The sequence below is a fragment of the Gobio gobio genome, assembly GCF_949357685.1.
Source record: "Gobio gobio genome assembly, chromosome: 22".
NCBI lineage: Eukaryota > Metazoa > Chordata > Actinopteri > Cypriniformes > Gobionidae > Gobio > Gobio gobio.
The window spans coordinates 41,725,828-41,744,703 of NC_137118.1; the positions used below are offsets into that span (position 1 = coordinate 41,725,828).

At 37.7% G+C, this 18,876-nt stretch overlaps 2 protein-coding genes across 30 annotated transcripts in view; both read left to right on the top strand.

Annotated features, from left to right (window-relative positions):
- camk2b2 (calcium/calmodulin-dependent protein kinase (CaM kinase) II beta 2) overlaps positions 1-12,992 on the top strand; it is a 106,009-nt gene extending 93,017 nt beyond the window's left edge. For 11 of the 29 annotated variants that reach the window (XM_079805015.1, XM_079805041.1, XM_079805038.1 and 8 more), the window contains 5 exons: positions 1,056-1,196; positions 6,710-6,785; positions 7,666-7,760; positions 7,846-8,080; positions 11,225-12,291. In XM_079805015.1, the coding sequence (XP_079661141.1) occupies positions 1,056-1,196; positions 6,710-6,785; positions 7,666-7,760; positions 7,846-8,078 (545 nt within the window). In that variant the 3' untranslated portion in view covers positions 8,079-8,080; positions 11,225-12,291. Of the gene's footprint in view, positions 1-1,055; positions 1,197-6,709; positions 6,786-7,665; positions 7,761-7,845; positions 8,081-11,224 lie in introns of all 29 variants that reach the window. The other 18 variants (XM_079805022.1, XM_079805025.1, XM_079805030.1 and 15 more) reach the window with 4 other exon arrangements.
- Positions 12,993-14,707: 1,715 nt separating this feature from the next.
- ogdhb (oxoglutarate dehydrogenase b) overlaps positions 14,708-18,876 on the top strand; it is a 29,272-nt gene continuing 25,103 nt past the window's right edge. The window contains exon 1 of the mRNA XM_079804997.1: positions 14,708-14,893. The gene's annotated coding sequence lies outside the window, so the exon portion shown is untranslated. The remainder of the gene's footprint in view (positions 14,894-18,876) is intronic.

The following is an 18,876-nucleotide window of genomic DNA, read 5'->3' on the forward strand; positions in this document are numbered from 1 at the left end:
TCCAGAATATATTTTTTGGCTGTTGCATTATTTCGTCGCAATATATTTTTGTCAATTAAGTAATCATTTAATAATTCTTAATATTGTAATCATAATGGTTAATATTAATTTGTTATTCATTTTAATTATTATTATTATTATTATTATTAACACAATTTACACATTTAAAATAATTATGAATGTAATAATTTATTGTTTAATTATTAAATTACTATTATTAAATACAGTAACTTAATTTAATAATTTATTTGTTTGTAATAAATGATTTTTTTATTTATTAATATTGATCATTAACTTAATTTAAAAATAATAATAGTTATTGGTTTTATTGACTTCATTTAATAATTTTATATTAAATAAAGTAACCTAATTAATTATTTAATAATGTGTTCAAATCTTTTTTTGTCTCTGAAGTAATTAGTTTGTAATAATGAATTATTTATATTAATGATTTAATAATAATATTGATAATCTATGTATTTAATTGTTAATTTAATTTAATTAATTAGGTAAATTAAGTAATTTACTAAAAAATAATAACAATATTAGCAATCGGTTTTAATTGACTTCATTTTTAATGTAATAATTTTATATGAAATTAAAGTATTAAATAAAGTAATTTAATAATAAAGTGATTATTTCGCTGTCATCAACGGTTCTTATCATGCACTTTTAAGTTTCCAGTAACAGTGTTTGAGAAAGTGAGTAGTATTCACCTAGTCATACTGTATGTCAGGCTCCATAACCTTTTTCTAGGTCACTGATCTAACTTATTGTAATGTGAATGTGCAATGTGCATTATTTTTTTCCCTTAGGAAATAAAAACATGAACTTTTAATGTTGGACCCTGTTCATACTGTCAGTCGGCCCATGCATTGACCGTTTACCCTTGTTATTGACGCATATCCCCTTCAGTCAGACACAACTGCCCCGTGCATCTTGTTATTTGATCTGGTGCTGCTGTCATTCATTTCCTTTTCATCTGTTGACATGTTCTTCATCTTTCTGTCTTTCACGATGGGTTAATGCTTTCCTCCCTGTCCCGACCCACTCAGCCCGGTTCACAGATCTGGTGAGCAGTGTGGGCCGTGCACCTGTCCCGCAACCTCCGGCGGAGTCGACTTCCTCCCGAACCTCTGCCCCCCCTCCCCAGTCCTCCTCCCCCCCGCCCCCGCCCCCCTCTGTGTCTGTGCAGAGTGAGTATATAGTTGCGTGAGTGTGTGTGTTTTCAGCATAAAGTCTAGTCCACATTGCACTTGATTTTAAAGACCCTGATATATTTTAAGTGAAATCGAAGGACAAACTGGTTTGATGTCATTTCAAAACTAAACCAGGCCGTTGGAGTTTGTTTCGGGAGTTCGAAACCCCGCTGTCTAGGATGTCATCAGTCATATTAAACAAATCTGAGAAACATAAAAGCCACTCACACCTCTTGAAGGGAAAATGTTCAAATACTCTTAAATACTGAAAGCACTCTGTTTATTGCTTTTAATATTCTCTATTTGGTTCCTTTTAATTATTTATTACTTGATTTTATGTTTTGAAGCTATACAGTTGTTTTAATAAAATCTTTTTAATTTGTAATTATTTTTAAAAGTACTTATAATTACATATGTCATTAAATAAAAGAGTTTAAGATTTTCAAGTCAGTAAACTAATGAATTAATAATAAGAAAAAAGTAGATCAAGAATCGTTTTGGAATCGGATCGCGACTCCCAGAATCGGAATTGGATCATGAGGTACCTAAGATTCCCACCCCTACTGCTTATAATTTATTGGGATAAAAAAAAAAACAGAATGGGTGGATTTTTACCATTATAGGGTGGTTGGGATTTTCAAACCTCTCCCATCCCACTCCTACAAAAAAAATCCTGTCCCATCCCAATCCCACGAAAAAAACTGGGGGGAAATCCCGTCCTAATCCCAGAGGAATGACAGATCACTGCAATGCCTACTTAGTTGAATATAAATCCAAGTTTTTGTTATTGTATTGAACTGAAAGCCAGCTTAAACGATGCTCACACATTAAATTCCATGTAAATCATCTATGCAAACACACACAAATACAGGCAAGCAAACACACACACACTCATTATTGGTGGTATTACCGCCACCAACTGTTACGTGTGTGGAGCACGTCATTCACTTAACCAGCACACCAAAGCAAAGAGGAGAGCATAAAAAGACAGACAGGGCAACTAGAATTGAGTTCAAAATTAAAACACATAGTTAATTTATATAAATGGTATATTTGTGTATATAGTTGGCATCATAGTGTTATTATGATTCCCGGTCCAGCCCACTCCCACTGAAATGTTTACCTCTCCCGTCCCAATCACGTGATTTATTAGTGGTTTTGTTTCCCTTCTCGCAGGATTCCTGTGACAAAATGTCAGCCTCTATTGTGTACACACACTGCTGACACACACACACACGTTCAAACACCATGTAAAAGAGATGTTTCCATAATAGGTCCCCTTTAAAAGACCAATTTCAGTGTACACCTTATTGATGATGCATATACAGGCAAGCTGATGAACCCTTTATATAAACGCAACATGCAGTTAGCATTAAAGGGTTAGTTCACCCAAAAATTAAAATAATGTCATGTATTACTCACCCTAATGCCGTTCCACACCCGTAAGACCTCCGTTCATCTTCAGAACACAAATTAAGATATTTTTGTTGAAATCCGATGGCTCAGTGAGGCCTGCATAGCCAGCAATGACATTTCCTCTCTCAAGATCCATTAATGTACAAAAAACATATTTTAATCAGTTCATGTGTGTACAGTGGTTCATATACACTGACCTAAAAGATTATTAGGAACACCTTACTAATACTGTGTTTGACCCCTTTCGCCTTCAGAACTGCCTTAATTCTACGAGGCATTGATTCAACAAGGTGCTGAAAGCATTCTTTAGAAATGTTGGCCCACATTGATAGGATAGCATCTTGCAGTTGATGGAGATTTGTGGGATGCACATCCAGGGCACGAAGCTCCCGTTCCACCACATCCCAAACATGCTCTATTGGGTTGAGATCTGGTGACTGTGGGGGCCATTTTAGTACAGTGAACTCATTGTCATGTTCAAGAAACCAATTTGAAATGATTCGAGCTTTGTGACATGGTGCATTATCCTGCTGGAAGTAGCCATCAGAGGATGGGTACATGGTGATCATAGAGGGATGGACATGGTCTGAAACAATGCTCAGGTAGGCTATGGAATTTAAACGATGCCCAATTGGCAGTAAGGGGCCTAAAGTGTGCCAAGAAAACATCCCCCACACCATTACACCACCACCACCAGCCTGCACAGTGGTAACAAGGCATGATGGATCCATGTTCTCATTCTGTTTACGCCAAATTCTGACTCTACCATCTGAATGTCTCAACAGAAATCGAGACTCATCAGACCAGGCAACATTTTTCCAGTCTTCAACTGTCCAATTTTGGTGAGCTTGTGCAAATTGTAGCCTCTTTTTCCTATTTGTAGTGGAGATGAGTGGTACCCGGTGGGGTCTTCTGCTGTTGAGCCCATCCGCCTCAAGGTTGTGCGTGTTGTGGCTTCACAAATGCTTTGCTGCATACCTCGGTTGTAACGAGTGGTTATTTCAGTCAAAGTTGCTCTTCTATCAGCTTGAATCAGTCGGCCCATTCTCCTCTGACCACTAGCATCAACAAGGCATTTTCGCCCACATGACTGCCGCATACTGGATGTTTTTCCCTTTTTACACCATTCTTTGTAAACCCTAGAAATGGTTGTGCGTGAAAATCCCAGTTACTGAGCAGATTGTGAAATACTCAGACCGGCCCGTCTGGCACCAACAACCATGCCACGCTCAAAATTGCTTAAATCACCTTTCTTTCCCATTCTGACATTCAGTTTGGAGTTCAGGAGATTGTCTTGACCAGGACCACACCCCTAAATGCATTGAAGCAACTGCCATGTGATTGATTGATTAGATAATTACATTAATGAGAAATTGAACAGGTGTTCCCAATAATCCTTTAGGTGAGTGTATATTAATATTATAAACCAACGAGAATATTTTTGGTGCACCAAAAAACTAAATAACGACTTATATAGTGATAACCGATTTCAAAACAATGCTTCATGAAGATTCAGAGCGTTATTAATCAGCGTGTCGAATTATGATTCGGATCGCGTGTCAAACTGCTGAAATCACGTGACTTTGGCGCTCCAAACCGCTGATTCAAAACGCTCCGAAGCTTCCGAAATCGGCCGTCACTATATAAGTCGTTATTTAGTTTTTTTGGCGCACCAAAAATATTCTTGTCGCTTTATAATATTAATATTGAACCACTGTACTCACATGAACTGATTTAAATATGTTTTTAGTACATTAATGGATCTTGAGAGAGGAAAAGTCATTGCTGGCTATCTATACAGCCCTCACTGAGCCATCGGCTTTCAACAAAAATATCTTACGGGTGTGGAACGGCATGAGGGTGAGTAATAAATGACATTTTGCGTGGAAATGGACAGTGGGTGGATTTTTACCATTTATAGGGTGGTTGTGCACACACACTGCCCACACACACCCGTTCAAACACCATGTAAAAGAGAATTTTGCATAACAATTTCAGTGTACACCTTATTGATCATGCATACTATGTTCAGGCAAGCTGATAAACTCTTTAAATAAATGCAACTTGCAGTTGAGCATGAAGCGTTTTTCCATAGAAAACCATTATAAAGAAAGCGCTTAACCATTTAGAGCGCTGCATTCATACTCCAGCCTCATTTGCCTGCCTGTATATAGTGTGCATCATCAATAAGGTGTATACTGAATTTGAACTTTTAATATCACCCTTTTGGTACATTTAGTCATTTTATGTATTATTCACATTCACACTGTTTTTAGTGTGCTGTGTGTGGAACACAAGTGGCCAAAACTTGCATTTTGTTCACATATTTTTGTTTTCTTCTTTTGAGAGGGAAAATTGACAGGCCTGTGTGGCGGATGTTTTGTTGTGTTTTTATTTTGATATTGAGAGGAAAGCACAAAGCATGGTATTTCAAGCTTCTTTTTACCCCTAAGCGAAGATTAAAAAAGGGCATTGCCATGAGTATATCGGGGCTTTAACAGTCTGCAGCTGACAGCACCATCTCAGAATTCCCATCAACCCTGTGACCAACAGATGACATTCGGAAGTAGACCGAGGCAGTTTTCCCTGATAAAAGCGCAGCATTTAAACATCTGAAGTGACATTTTCCGGAGTCTAGTTTGTGGTATTGTGACTTCCACGTACTTCCATACGTACAGTTTTCGCTTGAAGGAAGTGGAACGTTTATCAAAGCTGAAACCACAGTCTGAGACTTTAGATCAGGCTTGCAGTGTCAGATTGACAAGGAGAAACTGAAGGACGTGTCGAGGCAACTAAGCTCCCCTAAAGTGGAGCAGGAAGCCGTGAGGGAGGGAGAGGGAGAGGAAACATGGAGTAAGCCTTATCTAAGGATCCAGGAATAGCTCGACTAGCTTCATGCGGGTAACAAGGAAAAGACAAGAGAAGACCAGGTGGAGGAAAGTGCTTGAAATGTCACTTAGATGAAGTGTTTTTGTGAGTCAGCGGTCAAGGTACACATTTTATCGGGGGGGGGGAGTTTGGTCAGAGAGTTGAGGAGGAATGGATGAAGGTAAAGACTGAAGACCATGACTGAGAAACTAGGTAAGTCCACAACAGAGCTGGAGTACTACACCTTTCTCAGCCGCTCCGGTCTGGGTTCAGAAGGATCTGACCTCTCTGACCTCTAACTCTTACTTAAGCTTGACATTTGTCTGTTCCTGTCATGCACAACAGAAAGGAACAATTGTATTTGGCTCTGTCAGTCTGTAGTTTAAAAGAATCCATTTCCTTTCCGGTGCTGTTGTATTTCCTATGGAAACAGGAAGTTGGGCAGGACATACAGTACCGTTCGAAAGTTTGTGGTCAGTAAGAAATTAATGTTTTTATTCAGCAAGGACACATGAAATTGATCAATAGTGACACTGTTTTATAATGTTACAAAACATTCCCATTTCAAATAAAGGCGGTTTATTCATCAAATAATCTTAAAAGGAAATATATTAATATTTTCCCCAAGAATATTAAGCAGCACAACAGTTTTCAACATTGATAATAATCAGAAATGTTTCTCGGGCAGCAAATCATCATATTAGAATGATTTCTGAAGGATCATGTGTCACTGAAGACTGGAGTAATGATGCTGCAGTAAATTCAGCTTTGATCACTGAAATATATTACAATAATAATATTAATAATTATCGACCTGATTAATAATATTTCACAATATAACAGTTTTTACTTTATTTTTGATCAAATTATTGCAGCCTTGGTGAGCATTTTTGAGGTTTCAAAAACCTACTGACACCAAACTATTATATTTTCCAGAAAGAGCTTCTCAGTTTTAAGCATATATCTGCTAAAATTATATTTAAGCGGGTACACTGACATATAGATCTCAAAGCTAATAGACATGGACTAAAAGATGGAAAAGTCAAAATGTATAGGGGTTTAAATTTACGTAGTAAAATATTCCTATACCTGAAGTAAAAGGTTTCCCCTTTTTTTTCATAAATCATCATTTTTAGTGGGGGGAAAATGGTGAGACCAATATGGGATCAATTAGCTTGAACTCTGCATGTGTTTGTGATTGTGTGTGTCTGTGTTTTCTCTTACAGCACGCAAGCAGGAAATCATCAAGATCACGGAGCAGCTGATAGAAGCCATCAATAATGGGGACTTTGAGGCCTATGCGTACGTTGCCTCATGCTTTCTCGCAAACACAACCCACTTTGGCCCAAAACACACTCTGTACAAATACAAGAATGCAAATACTTTTAGCTACTCAAGCCAGATGTCATGCATTTTTTTAAAGGCAGCCGCTATTTTAAGTGAAAATAGCGATAGATTCTAAAATAGCAGTTTAAGTAAGTGTAAATAGTAAATAGTAGTTGCTATTTATACTTATAAATAGTGGCAGATACTTTCAACACTCAGTGTTGTTGTACATTAAATGGTGTGCAATAATAACATGTACAGTGTCAATTATTATATTTATTACAATTATTAAATGAATGCCACCTTATTGGAACAATAAAGCCCTCGCTACACCTACCCTTAACCGATAAACACTTTATTATTAAACACACGTTAGACACTTTATTTCCATTTTATCGAATATTTTCTTCATTTTTATTGAAAATAAATGCCTTATCCGTTATGATATGTGATGGGAAAAGGGCTTCAGGGTCGATTTGTGTCAAAACTTTCTGCCACATGCGTTACTCCTACACTATTGCTACTGGTGACAAGCCGGTGTCTTCCATAATTTTGTCTGGCCCAACCAGACGTCAGTGGGCGGAGTTAGTGTAAATTGCATCTGCCAACAAGCCGGGTTATTTGTACTTTGTGTAAATAGACACTCCCTTTTTTAAATGTTATGTTGCATTCTCAGTTTTGCCACAAGGGACACTATAGCAGGCGTTAGTGTAAACTGTCTTCTTCAACAGTCAGTTATACTCTCATAGTGGAGCAAAGGTTTAATTAGAGAACCTTACTGAGCAAGTTGGTTAAACTGTCCACATGTTTATAGCCGCTACATGAATAATAATACACAATGGGATCATTGTAATAGGAAAATCTGTGACCCTGGACTGACATCCTTTGAACCCGAGGCTTTGGGGAACCTGGTTGAGGGGATGGACTTCCATAGATTCTACTTTGAGAACTGTAAGTGTGTTAAAGCAGAAGGACTAACATGCATGAAATAATTTATGTGTTGCACCATACACATGATCTTTCTCCATTCGTACAGTGCTTTCCAAGAACAGTAAGCCCATCCACACCACCATCCTAAACCCTCATGTGCACCTGATCGGAGAAGACGCCGCCTGCATCGCCTACATCCGCCTCACCCAGTTTGTGGATGGCCAGGGCCGGCCGCGCAGCAGCCAATCGGAGGAGACTCGCGTGTGGCACCGCCGGGACTCCAAATGGCAGAACGTTCATTTCCACTGCTCCGGCGCGCCAGCTGCTCCTCTCCAGTGAAGGTGACGCTTTGCATTTGTGCATTTCCTGCACATGTGGTACAGACCCAAATCTAGTTCACAATAATGTTTGAGTCTTTTGGTTGGTGTGAAAATGGATTTCTGTATACACTATATTGCCAAAAGTATTGGTACACCCCTCCAAATCATTAAATCCAGGTGTTTCAATCACTTCCATGGCCACAGGTGCATAAAATCAAGCACCTAGGCATGCAGACGCTTCTACAAACATTTGTGAAAGAATGGGTCGCTCTCAGAAGCTCAGAATGGTCAAAAATTTCCATCAACACTCCTACACTTTGTGGAAAGCCTTCCCAGAAGAGTTGAAGCTGTTGTTAGGGGATAACAGTTTAGGACCCAAGACCAGTTATGAAAAATGAAGACCAAGAGTCAGGAGCGCAATTAATTAAAGAAAAATGTACTGAAGAATAGTTTGCAGTTTCATCAGCTGAAGCCAGCTTGAAGTCTCACAAGGAGTTTGTAGGCCGTGCTCCCTCTCTACCAGATTTCGTACAGACAATTTCTCAACAGTTATACTGTTTTCAAGGTCTAGCCACGTCATTACTGCAAGTTGAATGATTCTGATTGGCTAAGAGAAAATAGACAGTCATAGTAAATTTCCACACATTGTCAGTTAATCAGATGCACGTGTCCATAGATCACTTGTTGACGTCTTCACCCCGGAATTAGGCACATAGTGACCTTCCAGATCTGGAGCAGGCGTCAGCTTGCCCAGAAAACAAGTCCACCCATCTCTTAGGATGCCCGTAATCCACCTCCAATACTGATCTGTAACACAGAATATTGCACACATACACAGATACACAGTCTCTCCAAGGCTGGAGTTAATTTAGCTCCAGTTCAATCATACTGATAACGTGCTTTCTCTCAGTGAGAGGTACAGACAGTATTCACCATAGTTCTTTAGTGTTTCAGTAAAAGAAAATATAAAATGAATAAATTATAATATAAAATGAAAGACAAATCCATATTTCATCTCTGGAAACTGGGCTAAGTGAGTAAGCACTGTTACTGCTCTCCTGGCATGTTAGGGGTGTGTGATACCTCCAAAATCCAAACACACGACAACATGTTCTGAAATCAAGTGTTTAGCGACACATCACACATCCCTAGACCAGACCCTCAGTCACTCCTCAGAGACCAAATACAAACTTTAGAAAACAGATATGAAGAAACAATAAACAGTGGTTCTATTGATTAAGTAATATCATAACTGGAAAGAATCATTATTATAATAATACAGGAGGATAAATATTGATTATAAATGTAATTAGTGTATATATATGTTAGTTGACAGGGGGTTGATTCTGAAATCCACTACCGCTTCAATATACTTGCCTTATATTCAATATATATATCTATATATACGTTTTTATAGGTATATTGAAGTGGTAGTGGATTTCAGAATCTGCCCCCTTCACTGTTATAAGCTGCAAAGGGTGGGCCAACTCCATATTAAACCCTATGGATTAAGAATGGGATGTCATTAAAGTTCATGTGCATGTAAAGGCAGGCGTCCCAAAACTTTTGGCAATATAGTGTATGTCATAATTAGATCTAAATCAACGTATATTAAAGTTGAAAATAAAGTAAAAATAAATGTAATTACAATTTCTTTTAAGGTGACGTAGTTACACAACATGTCCTTATTATAGAGTTATGGTTTGGTTTGGGGTTAGTTACCTGTAATTATGCATCATTTACTGTTTTTACTATAGTAAGTACATGTAGTAACGTGTAACTATGTCACCTTAAAATAAAGTGTTACCAAAAATGTACACTATATTCATTCAGATTTATTTAAAGAAATTACGATTTTTATTCAACAAGGATGCATTAAATTGATCAAAAGTGACAGTAAAGACATTTATAATGTTACAGAACATTTTTTAAAAAAAATGCTGTTCTTTTGAACTTTCTATTCAAACAAACAAATATATTAAAACCGAAAACAGTTATGGTACCAGTAACGCCATGAAAAGGAGAGTGAGGCCAGGAACATTGCACTTGCACTGGTTAGTGCACTGTATAGCCAGGGAGTCAATGTGATGGGGTGCCGTGCCCCGAATGGACACTTAATAAGAGCAACCGCCCGCGCACTCCGCTATGGTCACATCTCTGTATATGGCGTGGCGTGCACCGCCCGAACAATTGCACGCTCAAAGTCATTGTGTATTTGCGCTATTATGTAGTTTGTTGGTTTGTATATAACATGCAGAAAAATAGATGTGAGTGTCAAAAGGATTACAGACTTGCCGGCTGCTGATGTGATATTGTTAACAATACTGTCAATAAAATGGGAATTCATGAATACATTTATCAGCTTTATTTAATAAAATAGCAACTAGTCTTTATCAAAAATGAAGACTTAAATGGTTTTATTTTACATTTGACTGCATTCATTTTAATTTCTGAATATTTATCTCAGCTGTTAGACATCAGACTGACTGGAAATGCATTTTATAGGCCTATTAAATTCCTGGTAGTTTATTTTATCATCATATTACTAATTTCTTATCTTTTGTTGTTATTTTATTTGTTTGTCTTGCACAATAATAGGTTATTAGTCGCTTAATGCCATTGTTTTGATATAATATTTATATACAACTTTGCATATAAAATAAGTAAAAGCAATAACCTTTATTTGCATTTATTTATTTGTCTGTTTTGTTAGAAATCCTTATTAAGTGCATGACACCAGATGTGAGCCTCCATGCACATATCTTCTAGACCTACCGTACAGGGCCATAACCACCATAGACATAATAATATAATATAATATAATTTAATAATTAGAAATGGCCAAATTGCCAGCTACGGCCCTGTTCACAATAATACTGTTTTATTGTATTTTTGATTGAGTTAATGCTGCCTCGGTGAGCAAAAGAGTCAATAATCCATAAACAACAATAAAAACCTCATACTTTTGAACCTTAGTGTAAATAAATGTAATTTAATTTGTTGATTAATTATTTATTAATGTAATAAGTTAAAAACAAAAACAAATGAATGACAGTTTTTTTTATTTTATATATAGTTTTTTTAATTGATGTGCATTTTGTATTTAGAGCATTCTTTAAAGAACACTGTGTTGATTTGAACTCTCGTTCTCTCTGTGTGTTTCAGACTGGCCCTGCAGCGGACACATTAGATGCGGAGGTGAAGAACAGGGAGGACTGATGGGACGGCAGCAGAGGTCCAGCGTCGGAGCGCTCCGAAACCTCCAGCCTTCCAACGCTGGACACAGCCATCCTCCCCCTGCATGCAAACCAACAGTTATCTCTCTACCTGCTGGGCTGCTCTCGAAACACAGCGTCCCCCTCACCCCTGACTCCACCCAGCACGTCTTTATGCCAAGACTCACCGCCGACGCAAGAGCAGCGCTGCATATATTAATCATCGAGAGCGATCATAGACTCCAGGTTCCCGTCTAGAGTTCTAAAAACCCGCACGATTGCCTTCTTATCCACAGTCCTTTGCGCTCCACTTTCGTCTTCACTGGCCTTATGCCCCCTGAGCCCAGGTACTCCCAAATACAGTAGATCATGTTTTAATAAAATATTATTATTATTATTGTATTCTTGTTATTGTTACTACTATTATAATGATTATTACTTCCGTCAGGATTCTAAGTATTGCTGTTGTTCTTGAGATTGTATATTTGATGGTCAAATTACTGTTTTGTTTTAAAACACCTTTGAGTTCTCTCTCTTTTTTTAAGCATGGATTTTAAGTATTATCGATTGTTTTTGGGGTTTTTTGGTGTTCAAGTAATCTGAAGTGTACTTCGGCAGCGCTGTACATGTTCAAGTTCGCGGCTCGCTGTTTAAATTCAAATAAAACGGCGGCAGCACACGCGTGGTTTTACGATTCAAAACTCGTACCCCCGGTTTCACAGACAAGGCTTCAGCTAGTCTCAGACTAAAACGCATGTTTGAGCCGTTTTAACTGAAAGCAACTTGCACGTACATATCTTAAAATATGTCAGTGCCATTGTTTTGTCTCAAGATGCACACCGGTAATGTTTTTTTTTTCTAAGGCACGTTTATAAAAGATACTTAAATGTCCTAATCGAACTAAGGCCTAATCCTGGCTTAATCTAAGCCCTATCTGTGAAACCGGGCCATAGTCGATGTCTCTTAGCCACAGATTTCCCGTAACCGTGATCAGTGTCTGTATAATCAGGGTGCTTCGTGCTCACCGTTGACTTTCCAATCAGATCTCGTAGAGGCAGCTGACATCATCACATCATTGAGATTTGCCTCATATATCTGCAGGTTGCCAAGTTGAATTTCCTTCAAACGGAGCTGTTTGTCTCGAAATTGGAGCATAATCTCTTTTATTGGCTAGCGACTGATGTGTCCTGACAATCAGTGCTGATCTGGTCTTATCTGAGATGCTATTTACTAAGTTCGGTTAAAGTTGTCTGTGAGATTGTAAGAATGTGAATTTTTCTTGTTTTCCTGTACAAATACCTAATCATCCTTAAATCAAGATACAGATACAAAAGAAAAGTGTCCTAAGATATTAAAGGGGTCATGACATGAATTATTATTTTTTTTATTAATATCCTTGCTTTTTGCTTATAATGTTAAAGGGATAGTTCACCCAGAATCATTTACTCACCCTCAAGTTGTTCCAAACCTGTATGAATTTCTTTCTTCTGCTGAACACAATTTTGAAGAATGTCGAATAGGGCTGTGCGATATTGAAGAAAAATGTGATATTCGATATGCGATACGATATTGCTTTAAGTTTGTAAAATCTATTTCTTTACCCAACTGATATCGTTCACTTAAAGCATTACCGACTGTGTTTACATGAACACTCATCAAACAGCCATTTTGACATAAATGTGTGTGTATTTGACAGTTTGAGTGTGTAACACGACACGAAAAAAAGAATGGCTTGTGTGCACGTTTTGGTGTGTCAGACAGCAGACAGCACGAGACTGCAAGAAGTTGTTTTTCGCAAGTTATTGCGTTTAATAACTCTTTTTAACATCAAGCAAGTCACATAATGCGTCAACCTAAAACGTACACTTTTCACAATGTTGAAGTAGCCTATTAAAATCATTCAGATGTTGCGTGCCCTTGCGATATGCATATTGCGGTATGTACATTTGCGATATTTCGATATATTGCGCAGCCCTAGTCGATAACCAAACAGTTGATGGTCCCCATTGACTTCCATAATATAGGGGGAAAAAAACTACTATGGAAGTCAATAGGGACCATTAACTGTTTGGTTATCGGCATTCTTCAAAATATTTTCTTCAGCAGAAGAAATGAATTCATACAGGTTTGGAACAACTTGAGGGCGAATAAATGATGACAGAATTTTCATTTTTGGGCAAACTATCCCTTTAATAAAGATTTTTTTGCAGAAAATCAAGCTTCATTTTGACCCTCTGTCTAAAATGATCCGTTTTTAAGGCGCGGCTCCTTTTGAGGCTTGTCAGTAAATAGATACAGAGCGACACGCGCCATAATCTGAAAACCACGCCCACCGGGGGGAAACAATCAAACCGTCTCCATTGACTTTGCATTGCGTGAAGCGGCCTCCTTGTCATTTCTGAACAAAAAACAGAAAAATGTCTAAAAGCAGATACGTGACAGGGTGTACAGCAAACAAGCTAAAAAACACAGAACTACGTTTTTATAAGCTGTTGACGCAAAAAACGAGCGTTTAAGGACACAAAAGTGGATACAGGCAATTGAGACAGAGTGTTATTACACTGTGAACTACACCCACTAGAGGGGAACGTAATCAGCGACTGGAAATATAATATATAAAACTGACATTTGGATATTTGACTTAACAGTAACAAAATGTTTACTGCACACATAGGCATACTGAGTGTCAGGATCCCAAAATTGACCCATTCTTCCTGCTGAAGCTTCACGTCTTATTGCCTGTCTCCACTTTTGTCTCCTTAAACGCTCATTTTTTGGGGTCGACAGCTTATAAAAACTTAGTTCTGTGTTTTTTTGTTCTATTTTTTGTTAGTCAGAAATGACAAGGAGGCTGCTTCACGCAATACAAAGTCAATGGACAGTGTCAGTCATTATAATGGCTTCTATTTGCTTTTGACACAACGCTCACATCCAGTGTAGGCGACTGATGGCAGTGGGCGGGGCCTATGATGCAATGATGTATAACTATTGGTCGATGTCTTGCTCTGGAGGCAGTCGTATGCAAATGTATTCGCCAGTGTGACGTCACAGATCCTGCAATATCAAAACGAGCCGTTTTTTGAGCTTGATTAAACACATGCTTTGTTTCTAATGAGGGGAACATTTTAAGCAATGAAACTTGCAGGATGTTTTAATGGTACAAAGACCTCTTATATGTCAAACGAATTTGATTTCTCATGTCATGGCCCCTTTAAGTCAAAACTAAGTGGGTTTTTGCTGCAAACAAGAAAATCTATTCATTGAGGAATGTTTAGATATTTGAACTGGAAAATAAGACAAAACTATCGAGTAAAGACAGAGCAAGTGTCGGTACGGGTTATAGTTTTCTCTCTGAGCAGGGAAATAAGTTTGTCGTCTTTTTCTCTAGGGATGTTGTAGAACCGGCGAGACTCGTTTTGAGAGCGTACAGCATGTTGTGTTTAAGGGCCTTTATTGTAAAGCAGTAGGAAACGTTCTGCCGTTGGCCGGCCACGCGTGTTCGAGATTTAAATAGCCATTCTGGTTACCACGGTGATCGGCAACCTATGAGACGAATTTTGACACGTTTCTACCTTCGTCACAGGAGCGTTGCGATTCACCTCGACTCAGGCACCCACAGGTAGTTCTTTCGTTTTTCTTTTCGTTCTGTACACACAGGAACTTTTTATATCTAATTTATGTGGTGTTAAGGCAGTATCGTTGTTTTTTTTGTAACCTTTTTAAGAGTGTGAGTGTGTGTGTGTGTGTGTGTGTGTGTGTGTGTGTGTGTGTGTGTGTGTGTGTGTGTGTGTGTGTGTGTGTGTGTGTGTGTGTGTGTGTGTGTGTGTGTGTGTGTGTGTGTGTGTGTGTGTACGTGTGTGTACGTGTGTGGTTTTACAATGCAATGGCACTGATATCTTGAATGTGAAAGCATAGTCACTATATTAAAAGTGTTGAAAGCCATAACGCACAGTCGGCTCTTTTCGGCAGATTTGAAGGGATGTTTTTGTTGGTGTCGTCTTTCTGTCTAGCAGAATTGGAAAACGGTCTCATATTTGCGAACGTGGTTTGATTAGGGGGCTTCCTGATAACTGGTACTGTTTTTGACAACCCGTCAAAAGATTTCTGAAGTCACATGACCTAGTCGAGGCTAGTTTGTGTTTTCTGTTGCGTTTGATTTTAATCTGAAATGTGACTCTGAATAATGAACCCAGAGTTGTGAATGGTGAAATGATGAAAAGTGCAACATCCACCACAAACAGCAATCTGCATGTCGACAAACCGGGGTTGTTTCTTTCTTATACGTGTTTATTGAAGATAATTGAATAATACAACAGCTCAATAATATCTTATAAAACTACCGCTGCATAGTGTTAACTTATATTATAGATGGAAGCTATTTGCATGATCTTCAACTTCAAAATAATACATTTTGGTGAATTTTTTTTTTCTTCCTTTTTCATGGTTTATTTTATACTGAATGCTGGTGATTTTATCTATTTTCTGAGCTTTGTAAGTGCATATAACTATTTTGTCTAAAAATTATGATGATGATGACTTGCTGATAATAACTATCATGGTAAAACATAATTATTCTGATTGTTCGGCATGCATTTGTAAAGGCATTTGTTGTTGTTTGAGCAGTGTTGGCTGAGCCCAAATGTGAAATGATAATGAACAATGTGTTTATTAGTGTGGGTCAATCGCAGCGCTGCATGTGTTTTTATTACAGAATGGATCGTGCTTTGGCTGCCAGTCTACAAAAGGGACCTTGAATTATGTCTGTGTTCAGTGTAAGCATCTGATTTGCATTTAATCTCAGCCCTCATTGTGCTTTGCTCAAATGCTGCCTAAACCTTTAGAGGGCGCTCATTACCACACTGTTTTAGTTAGAAAATATTCACTCACTTTTATTCTTGAACAGAAACACAATCTTCATGCACTGAAAAAATGTGTATTACATCTAAAACCTAAATTATTGCAACAACAACAAAAAAAAATATTCCTCAGTATTGTTGTCTTGTTTTCCAGTACAAATCAATATACATTTACTTGAGAAGCGAAATTACTTCATATTTTAAGTTTTACACCTAAAACAAGAAAATAATATATGCCAAATGGGGTCAGAAACTTAAAGGAACACGCAGACTTTTTGGGACTTTAGCTTATTCACCGTATCCCCCAGAGTTCGATAAGTCCATACATACCATTCTCATCCCCGTGCGTGCCATAACCCTGTCTGACGCACCCAGCGCTAGCCTAGCTTAGCACAAAGACTGGAGGTAAATGGCTCCAGCTAGCCTACTGCTCAATAAGTGACAAAATAACGCCAACATTTTCCTATTTACATGTTGTGATGTGTATAGTTACATCATGTACTAAGACCGACGGAAAATGAAAAGTTGCAATTTTCTGGACCGATATGGCTAGGAACTATTCTCTCATTCCTGCGTAATAATCAAGGAACTTTGCTGCTGAACTATGGGTGCAGCGGCGCAATGATATTACACAGCGCCTGAAAATAGGCTAACTTCCGTCAACATAACCAACGTGACAACCTGCTTGCACAGAGAGTGTGCTGGGACTATTTTCAGGCACTGCGTAATATCATTGCGCCGCTGCATCCATGGAATGAGAGTGTTCCTTTTAATTCAAATGTAAGACAAGATTATTTTTCTGACCTCATTGGCAGATATTTGTTCTTATTTTAACGCCTTAACTTTTATTTCACAAATCTTAGTAGTCATCATAAATTAGGTATCATTCAAAGGCTTACAAACTCAAAATTCATCCCGTGAAACCCGTTTTGAAATTGGACGTTGCATTATCATGGAAATTTTAGTGTGCTCCTCCCCCTAGTGGGCGTGTCTGGTTTCATATTACAACATTTATTTGAACTACTAAATAGTCGAAACCTTTTCTTATCTTGACAAAATACATATTGTCGGAAAGGTTTGAATCTCAAGGTTCCATATTTGGTGACCGTTTTGTGATAGAATTGATATTTGGACAGAAATGAATCCATTTGTTACAGAAGAACGCGTAGCTGACACCTGGTGGATATTTTTGGTACGGCGCGTAAACAAAATCTCATGGGAACTTTTTTGTGATTTCAACATATGTCTTTGATGTTATAGTAATTTCAGAGTAAAAATTATTTTAAAAATAAAAAAATAGATATATATAATACAAAATATTTAGTAGCCTACAGTACATTTGATTTACAGTAAATTTACTTCCATAACTTTTTTTGAAGTGCTGAGTGTCGTGTTTAAAACAAGACCAAACTTAGGTCTATATTCACGTCTATTCCCAAAAATCAGGGAGAAAGTTAAGGTGTTAGGCAAAAACATTTTTTTGAAAACACGATGTAATATCTTGTCACTTTGCTTCTGAAGTAAATGTATCTTGATTTAAGAATCTTTAGATATTTGTACGGGAAAACAAGACAAAATACTGAGGAAGAACATGTTTTTTTGCAGTGTATAACCACCAAAAGAGTTGAATCTCTGTTATCCACTGGATACTTCTCCAATCAATGGCCTGTAGGATGAAACGGTTTAGTGATGTAATCTAATCAGGCCACTAATGAGAAGCTTGTGTGTGCGTCTGAGTGTTTGAGTGTGTTACACATATGTGAAAGAGTGAATCAATGTTGTGTTTCTCTAGTGGTGACGCATTGCTGCTCTTACAACATCAAGCCAATAGCAATCAATTTGTAGTATTCACATTTTTCTCCCAATGTCTTTTTTAATCTTTGCTTAATCTGACGGCTTCACATTTATCTAAAGATGAGCCTTCCAATGTTTTTTGTATGTAATCTCAAATCCTGCCATTTTATTCTGTTACAAAAAAAGTTAGATGATTATAAAATCTTTGTTTTTCCTGATTCTTCTCGTTAATATTCATATCTGTTCTTCCAATGTGCTCTCCCTCTTTTTCTCTCTTTGTGTGCTATAGGAAATGTATTAAGATGTTATCAGTATTATCAATAAAAAGACTGTCAAAACCCATGTAGTGGTTTTTACAACTACAATATAGAAAGCCAAGTGGGCTTGCTAACAAACGTGCTGTTATCTGAATGTGCAGGGAGGTCAAGCTGACGGCTGATAAGATGAGAAAACAGCATGTGAATTTATTACACAATGGTGCCAAAGTCATGCATATTTTAGGGTGCAGAGTCACTAAAAATGATCAGGTTGTTTTCAGTTAAACAACTGTGGTGTAAATGAACAGTACAAACTGTTGTTTGTACAGGTTGTCCAGTACTCTGCCCGAGTGAATCAACAATGGCTATGTTTACATGCTAATCATTTCAGATTAAGGAAAAGTTATCATGGTTATCAGTATTATACACTCTAAAAAAAAGGCTCGTAATCATAGGGGAACCTTTTTTAGTGCTATATAGCACCAATTTTGGTGCTTCAGTGGTTCTTCAGCGGTTCTTCAGAGGTGCTATATAGCACCTTAGTCAAAGAACCGGTGAAGAACCTCTGAAGAACCGCTGAAGAACCACTGAAGCACCAAAATTGGTGCTATATAGCACTAAAAAAGGTTCCCCTATGATTACGAGCCAAGAACCATTTTTGGTGCAATATAGAACTTTTTTTTTTTTTAGAGTGT